This window comes from Mandrillus leucophaeus, unplaced genomic scaffold (assembly GCF_000951045.1).
Source record: "Mandrillus leucophaeus isolate KB7577 unplaced genomic scaffold, Mleu.le_1.0 Scaffold38, whole genome shotgun sequence".
In the NCBI taxonomy this organism is placed as follows: Eukaryota; Metazoa; Chordata; class Mammalia; order Primates; family Cercopithecidae; genus Mandrillus; species Mandrillus leucophaeus.
Genome location: NW_012104031.1, coordinates 3,983,358 through 4,003,384, shown reverse-complemented (window position 1 = coordinate 4,003,384; position 20,027 = coordinate 3,983,358). Strand labels below are relative to the sequence as shown.

General features: G+C 38.3%; 1 protein-coding gene across 4 annotated transcripts in view; it reads left to right on the top strand.

The window, feature by feature from the left end:
* The window catches only part of PPP1R12B (protein phosphatase 1, regulatory subunit 12B), a 231,359-nt gene that overhangs the window by 124,804 nt on the left and 86,528 nt on the right, over positions 1-20,027 (top strand). For all 4 annotated transcript variants that reach the window (XM_011990518.1, XM_011990521.1, XM_011990520.1 and 1 more), the window contains 2 exons: positions 14,248-14,338; positions 19,151-19,354. In XM_011990518.1, coding sequence (XP_011845908.1) covers positions 14,248-14,338; positions 19,151-19,354 — 295 coding nt within the window. The remainder of the gene's footprint in view (positions 1-14,247; positions 14,339-19,150; positions 19,355-20,027) is intronic.

The following is a 20,027-nucleotide window of genomic DNA, read 5'->3' as shown; positions in this document are numbered from 1 at the left end:
TAAGTTTATGTTTTGTGAGTTGGATCTGGCTTTCAGGTTTGAGGAGAGGGCTTCGTAATGTTGTCTTTTAATTGGGTTATTGGGACTTCTAGAGCTGTGATGTGCAGTATGGTAATCAGTAGCCATGTGTGGCTACTCAAATTTAAATAATTAAAATTAAATTTAAAATTTAGTTCCTCTTTTAAGTGCTCAGTGACCACATGTGACTAGTGGCAACCATATTGGGCTGTGCAGGTATACAACATTTCCATTATCACACAAAGTTCTGTTGGACAGTACTAAAGAAGGTAACCTATGAAATATAAAAAATTTAGTATTTGGCCAGACTGAGGAATAGACATTTTAGTGAGGAGACTTAGAGGCTGTTTGTTCAGAATCAGCATAAATATGGATTCACCATGGTTTAAAGCTAAATGAGGTCTTTAAAATTTTAGATTTACCCCTTTATTTTACAGATGAAGAAACTAGAGTTCCAAGAGATTAAGTGATTCTCTTAAGATCAAACAAGTAATTAACGACAGAGCTAAAACTAGAACCCAGGTACTTGTTCTTTCTATTGTACCATAGTATTAGCCTCCCCTTCCCAATTAGGAACAGCAAGGAAAATTTGAGCTAACATTTACCTCATAGGGTCCTAGCAACTGTAGAGTCAACTGCATCCTCCAAAGAAGAATTTATCCCTAATATTTTTAACGTTTGTAGTTTGTTCATGGCAGTCTTATAGCATGTTGATGGAAATTTCTAGAAATGTAAAAATCATACTTTCCCAAGAATGGAGTGTTGATTATGACAGACTTTTGGGAAATGTCAGAGGATGCTAGGAGAAGTTTACTGCAAGACATTGTTATCCATTAGTTCCCAATATTGCAGGATTTGGAAGAAAAAATGTCTTGCTACATAAATCTACATAGCTAGAATACCATGGTACTGAGTGGAGGAAACAGTGTTCATTGTGGTGCAATATAAGAAAAGCTATACCCGAAGAAGGAGAACATGGTTAAAATCCCTTTAGGTATATAACATTGTTACCTTGGGTGTTTTAGCATCTCCTTAGGCCTTTGTTGACTCGTCTGTAAAATAGGAATACATTTTTTGTGTCTACCTGAAGTCTTAAAATTAGATCAAATGACGTCTTGAAGTCACAAAGTCTGTAGGCATAGGTCTGTGATTCCCATTATTTCCCTAAGTCTGCCCCCCTGTCCCCGCCCCCAGTAGCTATCCATATATACTTCCATGTTGATATCAAAGAAGGTTTTTTTGGGATCTCCGAAAAACTTTTGTTGATGTGATCTTATATTAATACACACATATTGGCTGCGCATGGTGGCTCATGCCTGTAATCGTAGCACTTTGAGAGGCTGAGCCGGGCAGATCACCTGAGGTCAGGAGTTCGAGACCAGTCTCGCTAACATGGTGAAACTCCGTCTTCTCTACTAAAAAATGCAAAAATTAGCTGAGTATGGTGGCATGCGCCTGTAGTCCCAGCTACTAGGGAGGCTGAGGTGGGAGGATTGCTTGAACCCAGGAGGTGGAGGTTGCGTTGAGCCCGAGATCATGCCATTGCACTCCAGCTTGGGCAACAGAGTGAGACTCTGTCTCAAAAAAAAAAAAAAAAAAAGGATATAGTTCAATGAATGATAAACTATCTTGTAAGACCTTTAGATATTCTGTAATTAATGACCACAGCATCCTCAGTGGTCGGTATTAGACATATACTATAAAATATTTATATAGTATGTCTTTAACAATGTTTTTGTATATTATGAGCTATATAATATATAAATATAGTAAATTTCTATGGTTGAGCTGTGGTGGCTTACCCTGTAATCCCATCACTTTGGGAGGCTGAGGCAGGGGGATCACTTGAGGTCAGGAGTTTGACATCAGCCTGGCCAACATGGTGGAAACCCCATCTCTACTAAAATAAAATTATCTACTAAAATACCAAAATTATCTGGGCCTGGTGGCACATGCCTGTAGTCCCAGCTACTCGGGAGGCTGAGGCAGGAGAATCACTTGAACCTGGGAGGCAGAGGTTGCAGTGAGCTGAGATCATGCCGTTGCACTCCAGCCTGGGCGACATAGCAAGACTCTGTCTCAAAAAAAAAAAAAATTTTTTTTAAATAAGATATATACTATAAGAGACATCTATAAAAGCTATATACTCAACTTAGTTCCTTTCCTGTTTGGAGTGAACATATTTAAATACCATTCTCTCCTCAACAGATTTGAGGTATAGAACTCTAAAGCTACTTCAAAACCCAATTTCCTTCTGGATTCCAGACAAAATTTGTTATCATTCTAGAGAAAGCAGCGTTGTTCTGTCCTTGGAAATTATGGTTCTTTCTTTTTCATTCTTCTACTTGGAGTAGTTTTATTTTACTTAGATAACCCTATGAACCTTCATGGAGAATATTTCAAGAGAATTAAGACTTCTTCCAAATGAATTAGCCATACCTGGTAAAAAATAATTAAGGGGAACTCTTTGATTAAGATGTGATGAATATTGTAGCACACCTGTCCTTTCTTTATTTTCCAAGTTATTACTGATGAGCTTTTAATATGACAATGAAAATAATGTAGTAGTAAGAGTGTTGGTAGTGATGATAGTAGTTCTGGTCATGGTAGTAGCAGCAAACATGTGCCAGGTTCTATTCTAAGTGCCTTACATGGGTTTGCATTTAATCTTCACAATTCTATTAATATATCTGTGTATATCTATTACAACTGCTCATATCTTCATTGTATAAGAAACTTAGGTGTAGAGTGCTTAAATAATTTATCCACAGTCACCTACCAAGTATGTTGAGAAGCCATGGTACAAACAGGCAGTATGATTTTTATGCCAGGGTACTTTATCACTACACTATACCTGTCAAAAGGTAGTTTAGGTCTTTTATTATTTATTGTGACTTTTAAAATATTCACTGGTGATTTGCTGGATGTTTTGTACAACTTCCTTTTTCTCTTTTTTTTTTTTTTTTTGAGACAGGCTCTTACTCTGTCACCCTGGGTTAGAGTGCAGTGGTGTAATCATGGATTACTGCAGCCTTGACTTCCTGGGCTCAAGTAATTCTCCCAAAACAACTTCTTGAGACAGAATTTGCCCATTTATAGTGTGTGAAGGGGCAGTATAAACTTTAGAGGCAAAGTACAAAGTATATCTGTGAAGTCATGCTTAATTCTCTGTAATCAATTATTTGAATGCCACTGATTGTGTAATCTCAATATCATTACAAATACAAATAAAAATTATTCCTGCCCTCTAGGAAACATAGTAGGTAGAGATGGTAATAAAAGGACTTTGGCATCTGAATTCCTTCCCATGCTACTAGACTGCGAGTGTTAGCCTAGTTTTATCTGGATGCCAGAAGGTGAGGGGACAGATGAGAAGCCATGGCTTCCATTAATTTTATTTCTGTTTTGTGAGACTATATCTGTCTTTGCATGCCGATGAAGAATCCTGTAGCATTCAGATTCATGGATGGCTGCAATGCTTCTCAGAAAAATCAAGGAGTGTGGAGTGTGGGCTTGCTCTACATAGGGGTCAGCAATATTTTTCTACAAAGGGCCACACAGTGATTATTTTGGCCTTTGCAGGCCATGTTGTCTCTGTTGCAGTTTCTAAACTCTGCTCTGTGATTCCAATAAAACTCTATTTACAAAAATGTTGCAGGCCAGATTTGGCCCAAGATCATAGTTTGCTGACCACTGGTCTAGATTTTAGAAAGTGTTACAGAAGGACCTAGTCTCTACTGAAAACGTAGTATGTCCTCAACGTAGTTATAAGTTAGGCACGTTACTTCCATGATCCTTGGAGTGTCCATCTGAGATAAAGAAAAATTAATGAAAATGTTCCTTCAAAAACATTTACAGTTCAAGTACTGGAATTTATGGGTTTTGTTTTTATATATTTTTTCTTAAATAGTAAAACTCTCATATATTGACACAGGTTACAGAATAATATGTGTGATATTCATAGTATATAGTTTTTTTTATAGTTTTATAGTTTATAAAAAACTATATATAGTTTGTATAGTATATACATACAATCTGGACTTATATGCAGCAAAATAAAAATGGGATTATCTCCATGTGATAGAATTTTAGCTGATTTTTGTTTTCATATTTTTGTCTGTTTCTTACCCCTGGGAAAAAGTGTGATTTCACATGTGTGATTTCAAATATTTAAGATTCCAAGTCAGGTAAAATCCTCCTGATCTTACCTACCAGGTTTTTACGGGATATTTCTCTCATTCAAAAAAGACTCTAGAGTAGGCAGTAGGATAAGGGAGTTTGAACCCTTTTTCTTTCACTGTGCCTTCTATCCTATATGCAAAGAAGAGATAAAGGTCAAGAGTTCAGTATAATAGTGATACTGTATGTTTTACAGGTAGTAATAACATGTAAGTAGGTTTGCTGGTAATCCAGACAGAACTTCATGGGAAGTTAGTTCTCACCAATTCCAATATCTGGACTACAGCTTTAGTTTTGGCACTTAATTTTTTTAGTTCACTCAGAGGAGAGGAATTTATTAAGGAAATACTCAAACCTACTTAGACTATAGTATATTAACCTATTGGAATTCCAATTTACTAATTTATATTGAGGGAAAAAATATGAGTATTAAAAACATTGTCTGGTTGGGGACTTCTGCTTCAGTCTGTGGCATATTTTGTTTTATGTAAAATCTGCTACTGAGAATAACTTGAAAAAACTGGATAAATATAAGAAAAAAGTTTTTGAAGGTACTTGAGAGTTATGAAGCAAGTGAGAACTTGAGAGATCAAGATCCTGGAGAGAAGGAAACTTTAAAAGGGTAAACCCAACATTTGGCTCTACTTTTCCCCTTGAGGTATTTGCTGATTAGTAAAGTAGTGGCTATAAACCTGAGAAACTGAACAAGATTTTGGTAATCTCATGGGACTCGGGGAATGATCGGAGTTCAGAAAGAGAGCCCAGCAGATACCCCAGACTTTGACTTAGAGCCACTGAAGGGCTACATTCTAAGGGCTTACCAGAAATTGACCAGCCCTTGAAAAGACTGAAGCCTAGCTTCCAATCAGCTGAGTCTCAAAGTGGATTAAGGTACTTCGCCTTAGTCTCCTGGTTCTTAAAGTGTGGTGCCCAGACCAGCAGTATCATCTGAACTAATTAGAAATGCAAATTCTCAGACCCCTACACCAGACCTGCTTAATCAGGACCTCTGGTGGTGTGGTACTCAGAAATTTGTATTGCATAAGCCCTCAAAGTGGTTCTGATACAAGTGAAAGTTTAAGAACCACTTCCTTAGCCTCACTGCCAGGGGGAAAGAATATCCTCTCTGAAGGGTAGCAACAACAGAGTCATGAGTTATCACTCACTACTTTTTTTTTTTATTAAATATGCCTGATGTTAATTTAAAAATTAGCATACATACCAAGAAATAAGAGTTACCAAAAGACCAAAAGAAAAACAGACAATAGGAACAGGTCCGGATACTGATATTATCAGACATGGACTTTAAAATAATTGTGATTAATATGTTCCAGAAAATAGATAACAAGTGGAGATTTTCACCAGAGAACTGCAATCTATTAAAAACAATCAACTGGAAATTCTAGAAACAAAAAATCACTGAAATCAAGAAACTCAGTTGGTGAGTTTGCAGTAGTAGACCAGCTAAAGAAATGATTAGTGAACTGGAAGATTGGACAGTAGGAAATATCTAGAATGAAGCACAGAGAGATAAAAGGATGGAAAATACAGAAAAAGCATGATAAATCAGTAGAACATGGCCAGTAAGCTCTAACATAAGTGTTTGGAGTCCTAAGAGAAGACAGGAACTAGTTTCATTTTTCACAGAACACTGTTTTTACTTCAAAGCGTTACTGATGGTCAAATAATGGTTATTCACACCTGAGTAATTTGGCAGACATTTTCTTGAAAATAAAGTCAACCGGTTGAGTATTTGTTGCCAATTAAAAATTTAAACTTTCAAGCAGAAATTAGAATTTTAGAAAACTTACATGCCACCATGAGTAATATTATTGACAGCTTCCCAATATTTGAAGTTCTAAGATCAAAGGTGATATTAAATAATTTATTTTTACTATTATTATATAATGTAGTATGTCAATACTGGGAAGATCTGCTTAATGCAGCAATATTTTACAAATGCACCAATATTTTACAAATGACTAATGAAGATATGTTACAAAATCATGCATGACTAAGAAGATTCTTTGAAAGTACAGATAGACCAAAGGATTTCAATGTAACAGAATATGAAAAATCTATTAATATGTTTTAGAGCAGTGTTCCCCAACCTTTTTGGCACTAGGGACTGGTTTCATGGAAGACAATTTTTCCACAGACTGGTGGAAGCGTTAGGTGTCGGGGATGGTGATGGTTTTGGGACAAAACTGTTCTACTGCAGATCATCAGGCATTAGTTAGATTCTCATAAGGCATGCACAACCTAGATTCCTGGCACGGGCAGATCACAATAGGGTTCACGTCCCTGTGAGAATCTAATGCCACGGCTGATCTGACAGGGGGCAGAGCTCAGGCATTAATGCTCACTCGCTCACCTCCTGCTGTACAGCCTGGCTCCTAACAGACCACAGATCGGTACTGGTCTGCGGCCCGGGGGTTGGGGACCCCTGTTTTATAGTACACATTGTAACTAACCACCACTTGTGTTGGTGTATCATCAAAGAAAAATATCTCCCAATTATCTGAGAAAGCTATCACAATACTGCTCGCTTTTCCAACTATTTGTGCAAGACTAGATATTCTTTATATATTTTAACCAAAACAATATATTGACTGCATAAGCAGATAAGAGGATCCGACTGTCTTCTATTAAGCCAACATTGAAGAAATTTATAAAAATGTAAAACAATGCCACTCTTATAATTTTTTGTTTTGGAAGATATAGTTTTTTTAATAAAAAATAATATGTTAAAATGTATTAGGGCTATTATTTTCATTTTTATTTTTAAATTTATTTGACATATAACTATATATTTATGGAAGTACAGTTTGATGTTTTAATACATAGCTATGTTGTATAATGATCTAATCAGAGTAGTTAGTATATTCATCATCCATGCATTTATCATTTTCTCGTGGTAAGAACATTCAAGCCGGGCGCGGTGGCTCAAGCCTGTAATCCCAGCACTTTGAGAGGCCGAGACGGGCGGATCACGAGGTCAGGAGTCGAGACCATCCTGGCTAACACGGTGAAACCCCGTCTCTACTAAGAAATACAAAAAAACTAGCCGGGCAGGCGAGGTGGCAGGCGCCTGTAGTCCCAGCTACTCGGGAGGCTGAGGCAGGAGAATGGCGTAAACCCGGGAGGCGGAGCTTGCAGTGAGCTGAGATCCAGCCACTGCACTCCAGCCTGGACGACGGAGCGAGACTCCGTCTCAAAAAAATAAAAAAATTCAAAAGCATCTATTTTACCTATTTTGTAATATACAATATTTTGCTGTTAACCGTAGTCACCTTACTGTGCAATAGAACGTCAGAATTTATTCCTCCTAATTATAACTTTGAACCATGAACCAACCTCTCCCCATCCTTCTCTCACCTCTTCCCTCCCCAGTCTCTGGTAACCACTGTTCTACTCTGATTTTATGATATCAACTCCCCCCACCTTTTTTTAGATTGCACATGTTAGTGAGGTCATGCGGTATTTTTTTTTCTGTGTCTGGCTTATTTCACTTAACCTGATATTCTCCAGATTCATCCATGTTGTTGCAAATGACAAAATTTTATTCTTTTTTCTTAATGGATGGATACTGTTCCATTCTGGATATACACATTTTCTTTACACATTCTTCCATTTTTGAGGACTCGATTCCATATTTTTGTTAATGTAAATAGTGCTGCCATAAACATGGTAGTGCAGATAACTCTTCAATATACTAATTTCCTTTCCTTTGGATGTATACACAGTAGCAGGATTGTTGAATCATATGGTAGTTCTATTTTTAAGTTTTAAAGGAACCTCCATACTGTTTTCCACAATGGCTGTACTAGCTTACAGTCCCACCAACTTGTGTAAGTGTTCAGTTTTCTTCACATCCCTGCCAAAACTGGTTTTCTTCTGTCTTTTTGATAATAGTCATTCCAAGTGGTGTGAAATGGTACCTCATTGTGGTTTTGATTTTTATTTCCCTGATGGTTTGTGATGTTGACCATTTTTTCTTATACTCATTAGCCATTTGTATGACTTCTTTTGAGAAGTAAATGTCTATTAAGGTCTTTTGCCCATTTTTAAAATCAGGTTTTTGTTTTTTTATTTTGTTTGCTGCTGAGTTCCTTACATATTCTGGATATTAACTCCTTGTCAGATGTATAGTTTGCAAATTTTCTTTCCCATCCTTTAGGTTGTCTGTTTACTCTGTTTAATACTTTCCTTTGCTATGCAAAAGCTTTTTAGTTTGTTGCAATCTCATTTGTCTATTTTTGCTTTTGTTTCCTATGCTTTTGAGGTCTTATTTAAAATATCCTAGTTTAGCCCAATGTCATGAAGCATTTCTCCTATGTTATCTTCTAGTAGTTCCATAGTTTTGGGTTTCCATGTTAAGTCTTTAATCTACTTTGAATTGATTCCTGTATGTGGTGAGAGGTAGGGATTTAGTCTCATTCTTCTGCATGTGGATGTCCCACTTTCCCAGCAGCATTTATTGAAGAAACAGTTTCTCCCCTAATGTGTGTTCTTGGCACCTTTGTCAAAAATCAGTTGACTTTAGGTATGTGAATTTATTTCTGGGCTCCCTATTCTGTTCCATTGGTCTATGTGTCTGTTTTTATGCCAGTACCATTCTGTTTTTGTTATTACACATTTGTAGTATATTTTTAAGTCATGTAGTGTGATGCCTCCAGCTTTCCACTCAGAATTGCTTTGGCTATTCATTTTTTTTCTGGTTCATATGAATTTTAGGATTTTGTTTTATTTCTGTGAAGACACCGTGTGTGTGTGTGGTTTTGTTTTTGTTTTTGTTTTTGTTTTATGGAGTCTTGCTGTGTCGCCCAGGCAAGAATGCAGTGGTGCAATCTTGGCTAAGATGTTAACAAGAAATTACAAAAGATAGAGAACAAGAAAGATAAATCTATAGAAGAGCTTCTAAGAGAAGCCCAAAAAGTATATGTAAAAAGAGAGAAGGACTGACAGAGGGAACAGAAGAAGTCTATGCCCAAAATCCCAGTGAGTAGTTTGGCGGGAACTCCGGTTACAGAACAGGTGACTCAGGATGACTCAGGTCAGAGCAGGTGATCAGGGGTGACTCAGGACAGAGCAGATGATAGAGGCTAGGAGGGGATTGTTTACTGAAGCTAGAGGCAAGAGGGCAAAGAGAACCAGGAAGTGAAGCTTTAAAATGGAGAACAGAGAATAAGAGAGCTGAATATACTGACATACGGATTCTTTGAAGAGAAACTTGGAGTTCACTACATTTAACACCTACTGTTATTGTATTGCAGTCTATCTCTCCCTTTACCTCTAATAATACTTGCTTTATATATCTGGGCGCTCTGATCTTGGATGGATGGATGTATTTATAGTTTTTATATCCTCTTGTTTAATTATACCCTTTATCAATGTCTAATGACCTTCTTTGTCTTCTTTTACAGTTTTTGACTTAAAGTCTATTTTATCTGACATGGTTACTCCTGCTCACTTGTTTCCATTTGCATGGAATATCTTTTCCCCTCCCTTCACTTTTAGTCTATGTTTGTCTTTAATGGTTAGGTGAGTCTGTTGTAGGCAGTATATAGTTAGGTCTTGTTTTTAATCCATTCAACCACTCTATATCTTTTAACTGGATAATTTAATCCATTTATATTTAAGGTTATTATTGATACAGAAGGTCTTACTCCTGCCATTTTGTTAATTTTTTTCTGGTGGTTTTATAGATCCTTCATTCCTTTCTTCCTCTTTTATTTATTTCTGTGGTCTGGTGGTTTTCTGTGGTGCTGTGCTTTGTTTCCTTTCTCTTTCTTGTTTGTGCCTCTGCGGTAATTTCTTTCTTTGTGGCTACCATGGGCTAACATTAAAAGTCTTATAATAGAATGTTTTAAGCTGATAGCAACTTAACTTTGGTTGCATTAAAATACTCTAGACTTCTCTCTTTTGTTGCTGTAATTTACTTTTTTACCTGTGATTGTGTTCCTTAGCTACTAATTGTAACTGTCATGGATTTTGACCGTTTTGACTTTAAACCTTCATACTAGAGGACTGAGAGACTTACATAGCACCATTACATCACTGGGCTAGTCTGAATTTGATTTATAAATTTACCTCTATTGGTGAGTTTTATACTTTCACATCTTTTCATGAAAGTAATTATCTTTTGTTTCCAGTTATACCATTCTCTTAAATATTTCTTGTAAGGCTAGTCTATTGGTGATGGATTTTTCTCAGCTTTTGCTTGTCTGGGAAGCTCTTTATTTTTCCTTCACTGGTGGATGATAGTTCTGCTGGATATAGTATTCTTGGCTAAGAGGTTAAGGTTTTTTCCCAAAAAACTTTGAATATATCATCTCATTCTCTCCTGGCCTACAAGGTTGCTCCTGAGAAACCCAGGGGGACAGGGCTGCTGCTTGACCAACTATCAGGCCAAGCATGGGTAGAGCAAGGCCACACAACCTTGCAGTGGTCTGTCTTTGGGGCAGGGTTGCTGCTAGACTGGCTGTCGGGCACAGTGGTGTGTGGCCACAGAAGGGTTGGGTGGTTCTGCAGTGGTCTGAGGGGTGGAACCACTGTAGGACTGGTTGTTGGGCTGGATATGGGTGTGCATGAGTTCAACTGGCCAGCTAGCTGTGCAGCGCAGGTAGGTACTGGTGAGGGGACTGGCCAGCAGTTAGGCAGTTTCACCCCTGTGCAGGTTTGGCTCTTCCTGGGGTTGGGAGGGTAGTGTGCCACATGGGTGCAAGTGCAGAGGTCTCAGTTGTTCCATCTGGCTAGGCTTCAGGCAGCTAGGATCATAGTGCTACAGGCACCTATGCAAACATGGTAGAGTGATGGCAGGGCTACAGGAATGGAAAAAGTCCATTCCTATACTGGACCACAGGGAAGGGCACATTCTAGTAGTAGGTCCAGTTTCAAGATGGTACTGAGTAGCAGCAGCTTAGGATGTGAGGGTCGGGGGCAGGGGGTGCTCAAGGTGAGCTCCTACTCTAGGCACAGTAACTGCATGAACTCCTGGCTACTCTCCAAGCTGGCTGGATTCAGGGCCTGTGAGGACTGGGGGACTCTCCTATAGCAAGAATTTCTGGCATTTATGGTAGCAATGGGGATCACTGGTGATCTCCAGCTTACTTTTTCCCCTTAAGAAGCCCCCTCTGGCTCCAGGCTGATCCTGGTGGGGGAGACAGTGTGGCAGAAGCAGAATGCCTTGCTCCCCTCTCTATGGTGCTGCCCTGGGCTTTTGTCTTCCACAGGGATTTTGCTGTTCCCCTGGTGCTCTCCAGAGTACTTCTTTGGTCATTTTAATTGAAATATAGTTATTTATTCTTTGTTTTGGTCCCTTTTTGTGGAGAGGATGGGCTTTAGGTAACTCAATTTGGCCATCCTGCTGACATTACTCGAACTTATCTAGGGCTATTTTAATATTACTATTATTATTATTTGAAACAAGGTCTGGCTGTGTCAACCAGGCTGAAGTACAGTGGTGCATTCTCAGCTCACTACAACCTCTGCCACCCAGGCTCAAGCTGTCTTCCCATCTCAGCCTCATGAGTAGGTGGGACTACAGGCACGTGCCACTGTGCCCGGTTAATTTTTGTATTTTTTGAAGAGACGAGGTTTTGCCATGTTGCCCAGGCTGGTCTCAAACTCCTGGGCTCAAGCCATCTGCCTGCCTGGGCCTCCCAAAGTGCTGGGATTACAGGCGTGAGCTCCTGGCTGCTATTATTTTTAAATTAATAAATACATTTTTTTAATTTTTAAATTTTAATTTCTAGTAAGATAAATATTAATCCCCATATAAACAAAAGCTGTCTGGGATTCTCAATAATTTTAAAAAATATTAAAGGATCTTGAGACCAAAACATTTTGAGAACCACTGCTCTAGATATTAAAATAACAATTAAATATAGTCTAAGGGTATTATTAACAACTTTATGCCACTAAATGTGATAATATAGACAAAATGGAAAATTTCTTAAAAAACCAAAATAGAAAATTTGAATAAGCCTAACTCTTTTAAAGAAATGGAACCCTTTATTTAAAACTTTCCCATAAGGGCTGGGCACAGTGGCTCACGCCTATAAACCAGCACTCTGGGAAGTCGAGGTGGGAGGATTGCTTGAGCTCAGGAGTTCAGGATCAGCCTAGGCAACATAGCGAGACCTGCTCCACTAAATATCAAAAAAAGTTAGCCAGGTGTGGTGGTGTGCACCTGTAGTTCCAGCTACTTGCAAGGCTGAGGCGGGAAAATCGCTTGAGTCTAGGAGATCAAGGGTGCAGTGAGCTATGATCACGCCACTGTACTCCAGCATGGGCAACAAAGTAAGACTCTGTCTCAAAAATAAAAACCAAAAATCAAAAATAAAACCCTCCCACAGGGAACACTGTAAACCTAGATGACTTGATTGGTGAACTCTTCCAATCATTTAAGGAGGAAATAACCCAAATCTTACACAAATTCTTACAGAAATAGACATGTAGAAAACACTCGCAATTCATATAACCTTAATTCATGAAGCTGACCAGCATATTACAAGAAGAGAAAATTATAAGCCAATTTCTTTCATGAACGTGGTAGAAATTCTAAACTAAATATTAGTGAATATGTTTAAAAATCTATATAAAAAGATGATACATCTTGGCCAAGTTGAGCTTGTCCCAAGAATTCAACGTTGCTTTATCATTCAAAAATTATTCAGTGTAATTCATCTTCCTAACAGAAAAAAGGAGAAAAGCAATCATCTCAATATATGGGGAAGAATAGCATGTGATAAAGTTCAACATACACTAATGATTAAAAAACAGCAATGAGAAACCCTCTTAGCCTGTTTTCTATAGGAATAGAAGGCAGTTGCTTTAGTTTGATGAGTAATATCTGCATAAATCTTACCAAAAAAAATTACACTTAATGAAAAAATACTGAAAGCATTCTCTTTGATGGCAGGATTACAGAGAATGAAAGCTTACTATCATCACTGCTTTTTAGCGTGTCCTAGAGATTCTAGCCAAAGCATTAAGGCAAGAAAAGAAATAAAAATTGGAAGGATAGGAAAGAAGAAATAAAATTCTCATTTTACAGTTTGACATGATTCTGTGTGAATAATAATACATTTACAAATACAATAGTCCCCTGTTATCCATCAGAGATACATTTCATTTTTTTTTTCTTTTGAGACCGAGTTTCACTCTTGTCACCCAGGCTGGAGTACAGTGGCGCAATCTCAGTTCACTGCAACCTCAGCCTCCAAGTTCAAGTGATTCTCTTGTCTCAGCCTCCTGAGTAGCTGGGATTACGGGTGCCTGCCAGCATGCCTGGCTAAATTTTGTATTTTTAGTAGAGGCAGGGTTCCACCATATTGGTCAGGTTGGTCTCAAACTCCTGACCTCGGGTGATCCGCCCACTTTGGCCTCCCAAAGTGCTGGGATTACAGGAGTGAGCAACTGTGCGATACCTTTCAAGACTTTCAGTGGATGCCTAAACCTACAGGTAGTGTAAAACTCTATATAAATACTATTTTTTCCTATAAATACATATCTATGCTAAAGTTTAACTTATAATTAGGCACAGTAAGAGATTAACTATAATACCAATAACTAATAATAAAATAGAACAGTTATAACAAAATGCCAGCATCACTACTCTTGCATTTTGGGGCCATTATTAAGTAGAATAAGTATTACTTGAATATAAACACTGTGATATCACAACAGTGCATGATTTGCATCTCAGGAGGGACAGAATGGAACAGCATGAAATTTTACCACACTAATCAGAGCAGTGCACAATTGAAAATGTATGAATTGTTTATTGATGGAAATTTTCATTTAATATTTTCAGACCACATTTCACCATGGGCTACTGAAACCACAGAAAGCAAAACCACAGATAAGGGGAAACTACTGTAATGACTTGGATTCCATAATGTTTACTGATGGTTGATAGCATTTCTTGTCATTAAGTTCATTCCTAGAATGTGGAAATCTCTTCAGTATGTGGAAGCACTTTGTCATTCCTCAAGTACATGCAGCAAAGATCTTGCTTTTGCTATTACTCTTTTTTCTCTGCAGGTCCTATCTAACTCCTGTACGGGATGAGGAAGCAGAGTCTTTACGGAAAGCACGCTCCAGACAAGCTCGGCAGACACGAAGGTCTACTCAAGTGAGTGTGGCTTTTTTTTTTTAATGTCATTTTGTCTATCTACCCTTCTTTTGGAGGTATGATCAAAACACACTACAATATCCATGTTCATCTGCTGATTTGAACAAACACACACACACACACACACACACACACACACGGCTTGGCATGGTGGCTCATGCCTGTAATCCCAGCAATTTGGGAAGCCAAGGAGTTGAGACCAGGAGCACTCCTGACTTGAGGTCAGGAGTTCGAGACCAGCTTGGCCAATGTGGTGAAACCCTGTGTCTACTAAAAATATGAAAATTAGCCAGGCATGGTGTTGCGTGCCTGTGATTTCAGTTACTCGGGAGGATGAGGTAGGAGAATTGCTTGAACCTGGGAGGCAGAAGTTCCAGTGAGCCAAGATTACACCACAGCCCTCCTAGGCAACAGAACAAGACTCCGTCTCAAAAAAACAAGACAAAATAAAACACATACATGAAAATGACTGCCCTATTCCAGCCACAGTCTTAAAAGCTTTCATTGTATTGAATCTTACACTACATAGAACCAAATTAATTTACAGCTACATCTACCCGTTCTCACCAATATTCCTCCAGACTTAGAACAGGTTTATCTCCTTTCCTTCACAAGATTAATTATTCCACTTGTGCTCAAAGACCTTAAGAACCCCTGTACATCCCTATATCCCTACTACATTTTAAGAATTCCTAAGGGAAAAGAGTTTGGCAGTTCCTCAAAATTTTAAACATAGAGTTACCATTTGACTCAGCAGTTCTGCTTAAGAGAAATGAAAACATATATTCATATAAAAACTTGTATATAGGTGTTTGTAATAGTATTATTCATAATAGCCAAAAAGTAAAAATAAGCCAAATGTCTATTAACTAATGAATGGGTAAATAAAATGTGATATATCCATACAATGGAATACCATTTGGCAATAAAAAGAAATGAAGTACTGATACATGTTACAACATGGATGAACCTTGAGAAAACATTATGCTAAGTGAAAGAAGCCAGACAAAAACACTCCATATATTATATGATTCCATTTATATGAAATATCCCAAATAGGCAAATCCAAAGAGACAGAAATTAGATTAGTGCCAGGGCTAGGGTGAAGGCAGAATTGTGAGTGTGTGGTTTCTTTTTGGGGTGATGAAAATGTTATGAAATTAGATGTGGTAATAATTTTATAACTGTGAATAAACTAAAAACTAAAGAATTGTATACTTTCAAATGGTGAGTTATATGATATAAGGATTGTATTTTAATAAAAATATTACAAAAGGAATCCCTGAGGGAGTCATTGAAGCAGTTTAAGGGAATATGACATAGTCTACATTATGTGTTAGAAAAATCACCCTGCAGATAATTGATGGGAATGGTAGGTAGAGGTACGTTTGCCAAGCCTGGAAGCAAGAAGACTTGCTGGGAAGCTGTATTGTAGTCCAAGCTGTATTGTAGTCCCAGGAAATTACAAGGCAATGAAATCAAGTTGTAATGACAATGAGAATGGAGAGAAGGCTATGAATTTCTTATTTAAAGAAGCAAAGAAAGATGAGCCCCTGAAGCAGGATGAAAAGAAGCAGCAAGAGCGGTGAAAAGAAAATCAGAAAATAGTAGCAGCATGGAAGTAAATGAAAAGTCCATTTCCAGTGAAAAGGAGAAGTTCCACAGTTTTGAATACTACAGAGGTCAAGTAGCAAATTTGATCACTGGAAAAGAGGCATTATATATGGCAGCAAAAACACGCTTGTTGTCTTCCTTGACTCTCCCAAAGTAGGTTATATATTCTTCCTTTGTTTTTACTTGATGATTGTCTATTTCATCCACTAGAATGTAACCCCCATGAGGACCAAGACTGACTGTTTTTTTTTTTTTTTTTTTTTTTTTTTTTGGAGTGCAGTGGCCGGATCTCAGCTCACTGCAAGCTCCGCCTCCCGGGTTCAGGCCGTTCTCCTGCCTCAGCCTCCCAAGCAGCTGGGACTACAGGCGCCCGCCACCTCGCCCGGCTAGTTTTTTTGTATTTTTTAGTAGAGACGGGATTTCACTGTGTTAGCCAAGATGGTCTTGATCTCCTGACCTCGTGATCCACCCGTCTCGGCCTCCCAAAGTGCTGGGATTACAGGCTTGAGCCACCGCGCCCGGCCCTGACTGTTTTTTTGTTTTGTTTTATTGTGGTGAAATATACCTAACATAAAACTTACCAGTTTTACCATTTTTAAGTTTACACAGTTTAATGGCATTAAGTACATTTACATTGTTGTATAACTATCACCACTATTCATCTCTAGAACTTTCTTCCTCTTCCCAAACTGAAGCTCTGTATCCATTAAATAATTACTCCCCATTTCCCTCTTGCAACCCCGCTTCCACTTTCTGTCTATGAACTTGACTGCTAGGAACCTCAAATAAGTAGAATCATATCGTAGTTGTCCTTTTGTGTTGTATTTTACTTAGCATAGTTATCAAGGTTCATCCATGATACCTGACACATCATGATACATGACACATTGTAGCATGTGTCAAAGTTCCTCCCTTTTAAAGGCTGAATATTTCAGCCTTTTATGGATACTGCATTTTGTGTATCCATTCATCTGTCAGTAGACATTGGGTTGCTTCCACCTTTTGGCTATTTAATGCTGCTATGAGAATGGCTATACAAATATCTCCCTGAAACCCTGCTTTCAATTATTTTGGGTATATACCAAGAAATGGAATTTGCTGGATCATACAGTAATTCAATTTTTAATTTTCTGAGGAACTCCCATACTGTTTTCCTTAGTGGCTGTACCATTTTATGTTCCCATCAGCAGTGCACAAGGGTTCTAATTTCTCCACATCCTCACCAATATTTGTTTTTTTTTGTTTGTTTTTATGAGATGGAGTTTCGCTGTTGTCACGCAGGCCAGGGTGCAATGGTGTGATCTTGGCTCACTGCAACCTCTGCCTCCAGGGTTCAAGCAATTCACCTGCGTCAGCCTCCCAAGTAGCTGGGATTACAGGTGCCCATCACCACACCTGGCTAATTTTTGTATTTTTAGTAGAGACGGTGTTTCACCATGTTAGCAAGGCTTGTCTTGAACTCCTGACCTCAAGTGATCTACCCACCTTGGCGTTTCAAAGTGCTGGGATAACAGGTGTTAGCCACCACTCCCAGCCTGGTTTTTTTTGGTAGTAACCATCCTAATGGGTGTGAAAAAGAAGACTGACTATACTTTTGCTCATCTTTTCCACCATCATACAGTAAATAAATCACTATATATTTATTGAGTAAATAAATGAGTGAGAAATAAATGATATGGGAAGATAAATTGCTCTGGATTGATTTCAAGTTTGTTTATGAAGGAATGGGAAGAGATGGGGAAGTTGCTGGAGAGGGGCATAGAATTGAAGGTGGGAGAGACAGGAACATAGAACCGTCTTAGAGGGAAAGATTCAGTAGAGAGGGAGTGAAGGTCCATGTCAAAACTTGAATAGATCTTTGAACTCCTTGAAATGTGTACATAATTTTTGAGGAGATTTTATTAGATTCTCAGTAGTCTTCATGAGATTCTCAAAGGGACCACTGACTCCCAAAGAAAGTAAAATCTAAGCTTCTTAGCATAGCTTACAAAATCTGTTATGACCTAGCCTCTGCCTGCTTTCCTCAAATCACCTATCCTCATTCTCCCTCTCTCCTCCCACTTTCCTTTTTTTGTTGTGTGCTTCATCTTTGCTAAGTTACCTACATATTTCTAAATCATCCATGGCCTCTCTTGTTTCTGTATCTTTGTACAGGATGCCTCTACCTATAATGCCTTTTCTCCCTCCCCCTACCCAAGTTCTTTTTACTCTTTAGAACCCAGTGTTAGGTATTCCTCTTATATATTCCTGTGTTTCTGTTTTAATACTTACATTCTCTCATTATACTGGTCTGTTTTCTTATGTCTTTTCTGCTAGACTAAAAGGTTCTTGACAGTAATCATTTGATTTGTCTTTGTAGTTCTAGTGCCTAAAGACACCTAATTCTTTATTAACAGAATGAGTAAGTAAATGAATTAATAGTAAAAAAGCCAGGTGTGGGGAGGGGAAGCAAGTTGTGGATACAGTACCTGATCAACTACCTTCCAGCTTTGGAACTTCCTTCTTCTGAGGACTCACACACGTAACTACTTGAGTTGGAATCAACTCATGCTCTTTCTAAACTCCTTTTCTCCCTTCTTCTGTAGTTTTGTCATCATTTGCCTTTCTTCTGTCTTGCTGCCCCTATGACCCTGTGGGGCGAACGTTAATTGTTGGACTATCCATATATGATTCCTAGAGTGACTTGGGAATTGATGTTAGAGAAAAGCTAGTCTAGGAGTTTTAAGAGGTTGTGTTGTTGTTATTCTAGCCTAGCTCTGAATTTTCATCTTGTTGAGCTAGGTTTTTCTTTTTTTAAGTAAAATTTTTTTCCCAGTATCTGCTGTTTAGAGAATCTCTGTTTGTAACCATTTGATCTTGGGAGGGTAGGGACCTTTCAAATAAAGATAAGGAGAACTATTTGGTATGGAAAAAGTACATCTATAACAGGCAGACATCAATGTTGACCTATTTTCTGGAGATCAAACTAGAAAAACTAAAGTATTACATTCAAAATATACCTAGACTCAGGCCTGGGTTCTTTGTACAGTGAGATGCTTATTTTAAGCATATATTGCTTGAAGTGACCTCATTATGCATTTTGGGGGGCTTCATTTTGGTATTTGATAACTATTAGATCTTTTTGGGAATACTGCTGCTCAATCAAGAGTTATTCCATGGTTAGTGTGAATCAGCCCTGATCTTATGATATTTTCCCAGGGTGTCACCCTAACGGACCTTCAGGAAGCAGAAAGGACTTTCAGCCGGTCGAGGGCAGAGAGGCAAGCTCAGGAGCAGCCTTGTGAGAAGCCCACAGACACTGAAGGGCTTGAGGGGAGCCCTGAGAAGCATGAGCCCTCAGCAGTTCCAGCAACAGAAGCTGGGGAGGGCCAGCAGCCCTGGGGCAGGAGTCTGGATGAAGAGGTGAGCTCATTTTTGCTGGCATGTACTGTGCTAAAAGCAGGGTAATTAGTTTGGGGAGTGTCTTCTTCACTGATAGTTCAAAGGCTATGTTCTACCTTGCAATGGACAACTTACTCTGTATGGCTGTCTTTAGTTGGGAAACCTGTGTGACAAAAATTTAGAGGATGTTGGTCCTTAAATGACCATTTTTTTTTCTTCTGAGAGTTCACTGATGCTTTTGAATAAATGTCCTTCTATTCTAAAAAGAGAGATCATAGTATGACAAAATGCAAATAAAAATATAAGCATATATTGAGTGTTTACTTTACTCAATACATGCTTACTTTATGCCAGGCACTATTTTAAGTATACTTCTTATGTATTAATGCATTTAATCCTCATAACAACCCTCTGAGGTAAATATTACTATTTCTATTTTATATATGAGGAAATTGAATCACAGAGGTCGAGGAATTTGCCCAACATTTCACATAGCCAAGAAGTGGTTAAGCCAGAGTTTGAACATAGGCAGCCTGACTCCACAGCTTGCTCTCTTAACTGCTAGTGTATTGTTTTTCAAACTCTTATAACCTAAGGGCTTACAAAGCACTCATGAGTGTCACCGTTGGGAAGGACATTTTGATTTATGTTTCATTTCTCTAGTGGAGTTGGTAGTCAAAGGTATAAGTTTATA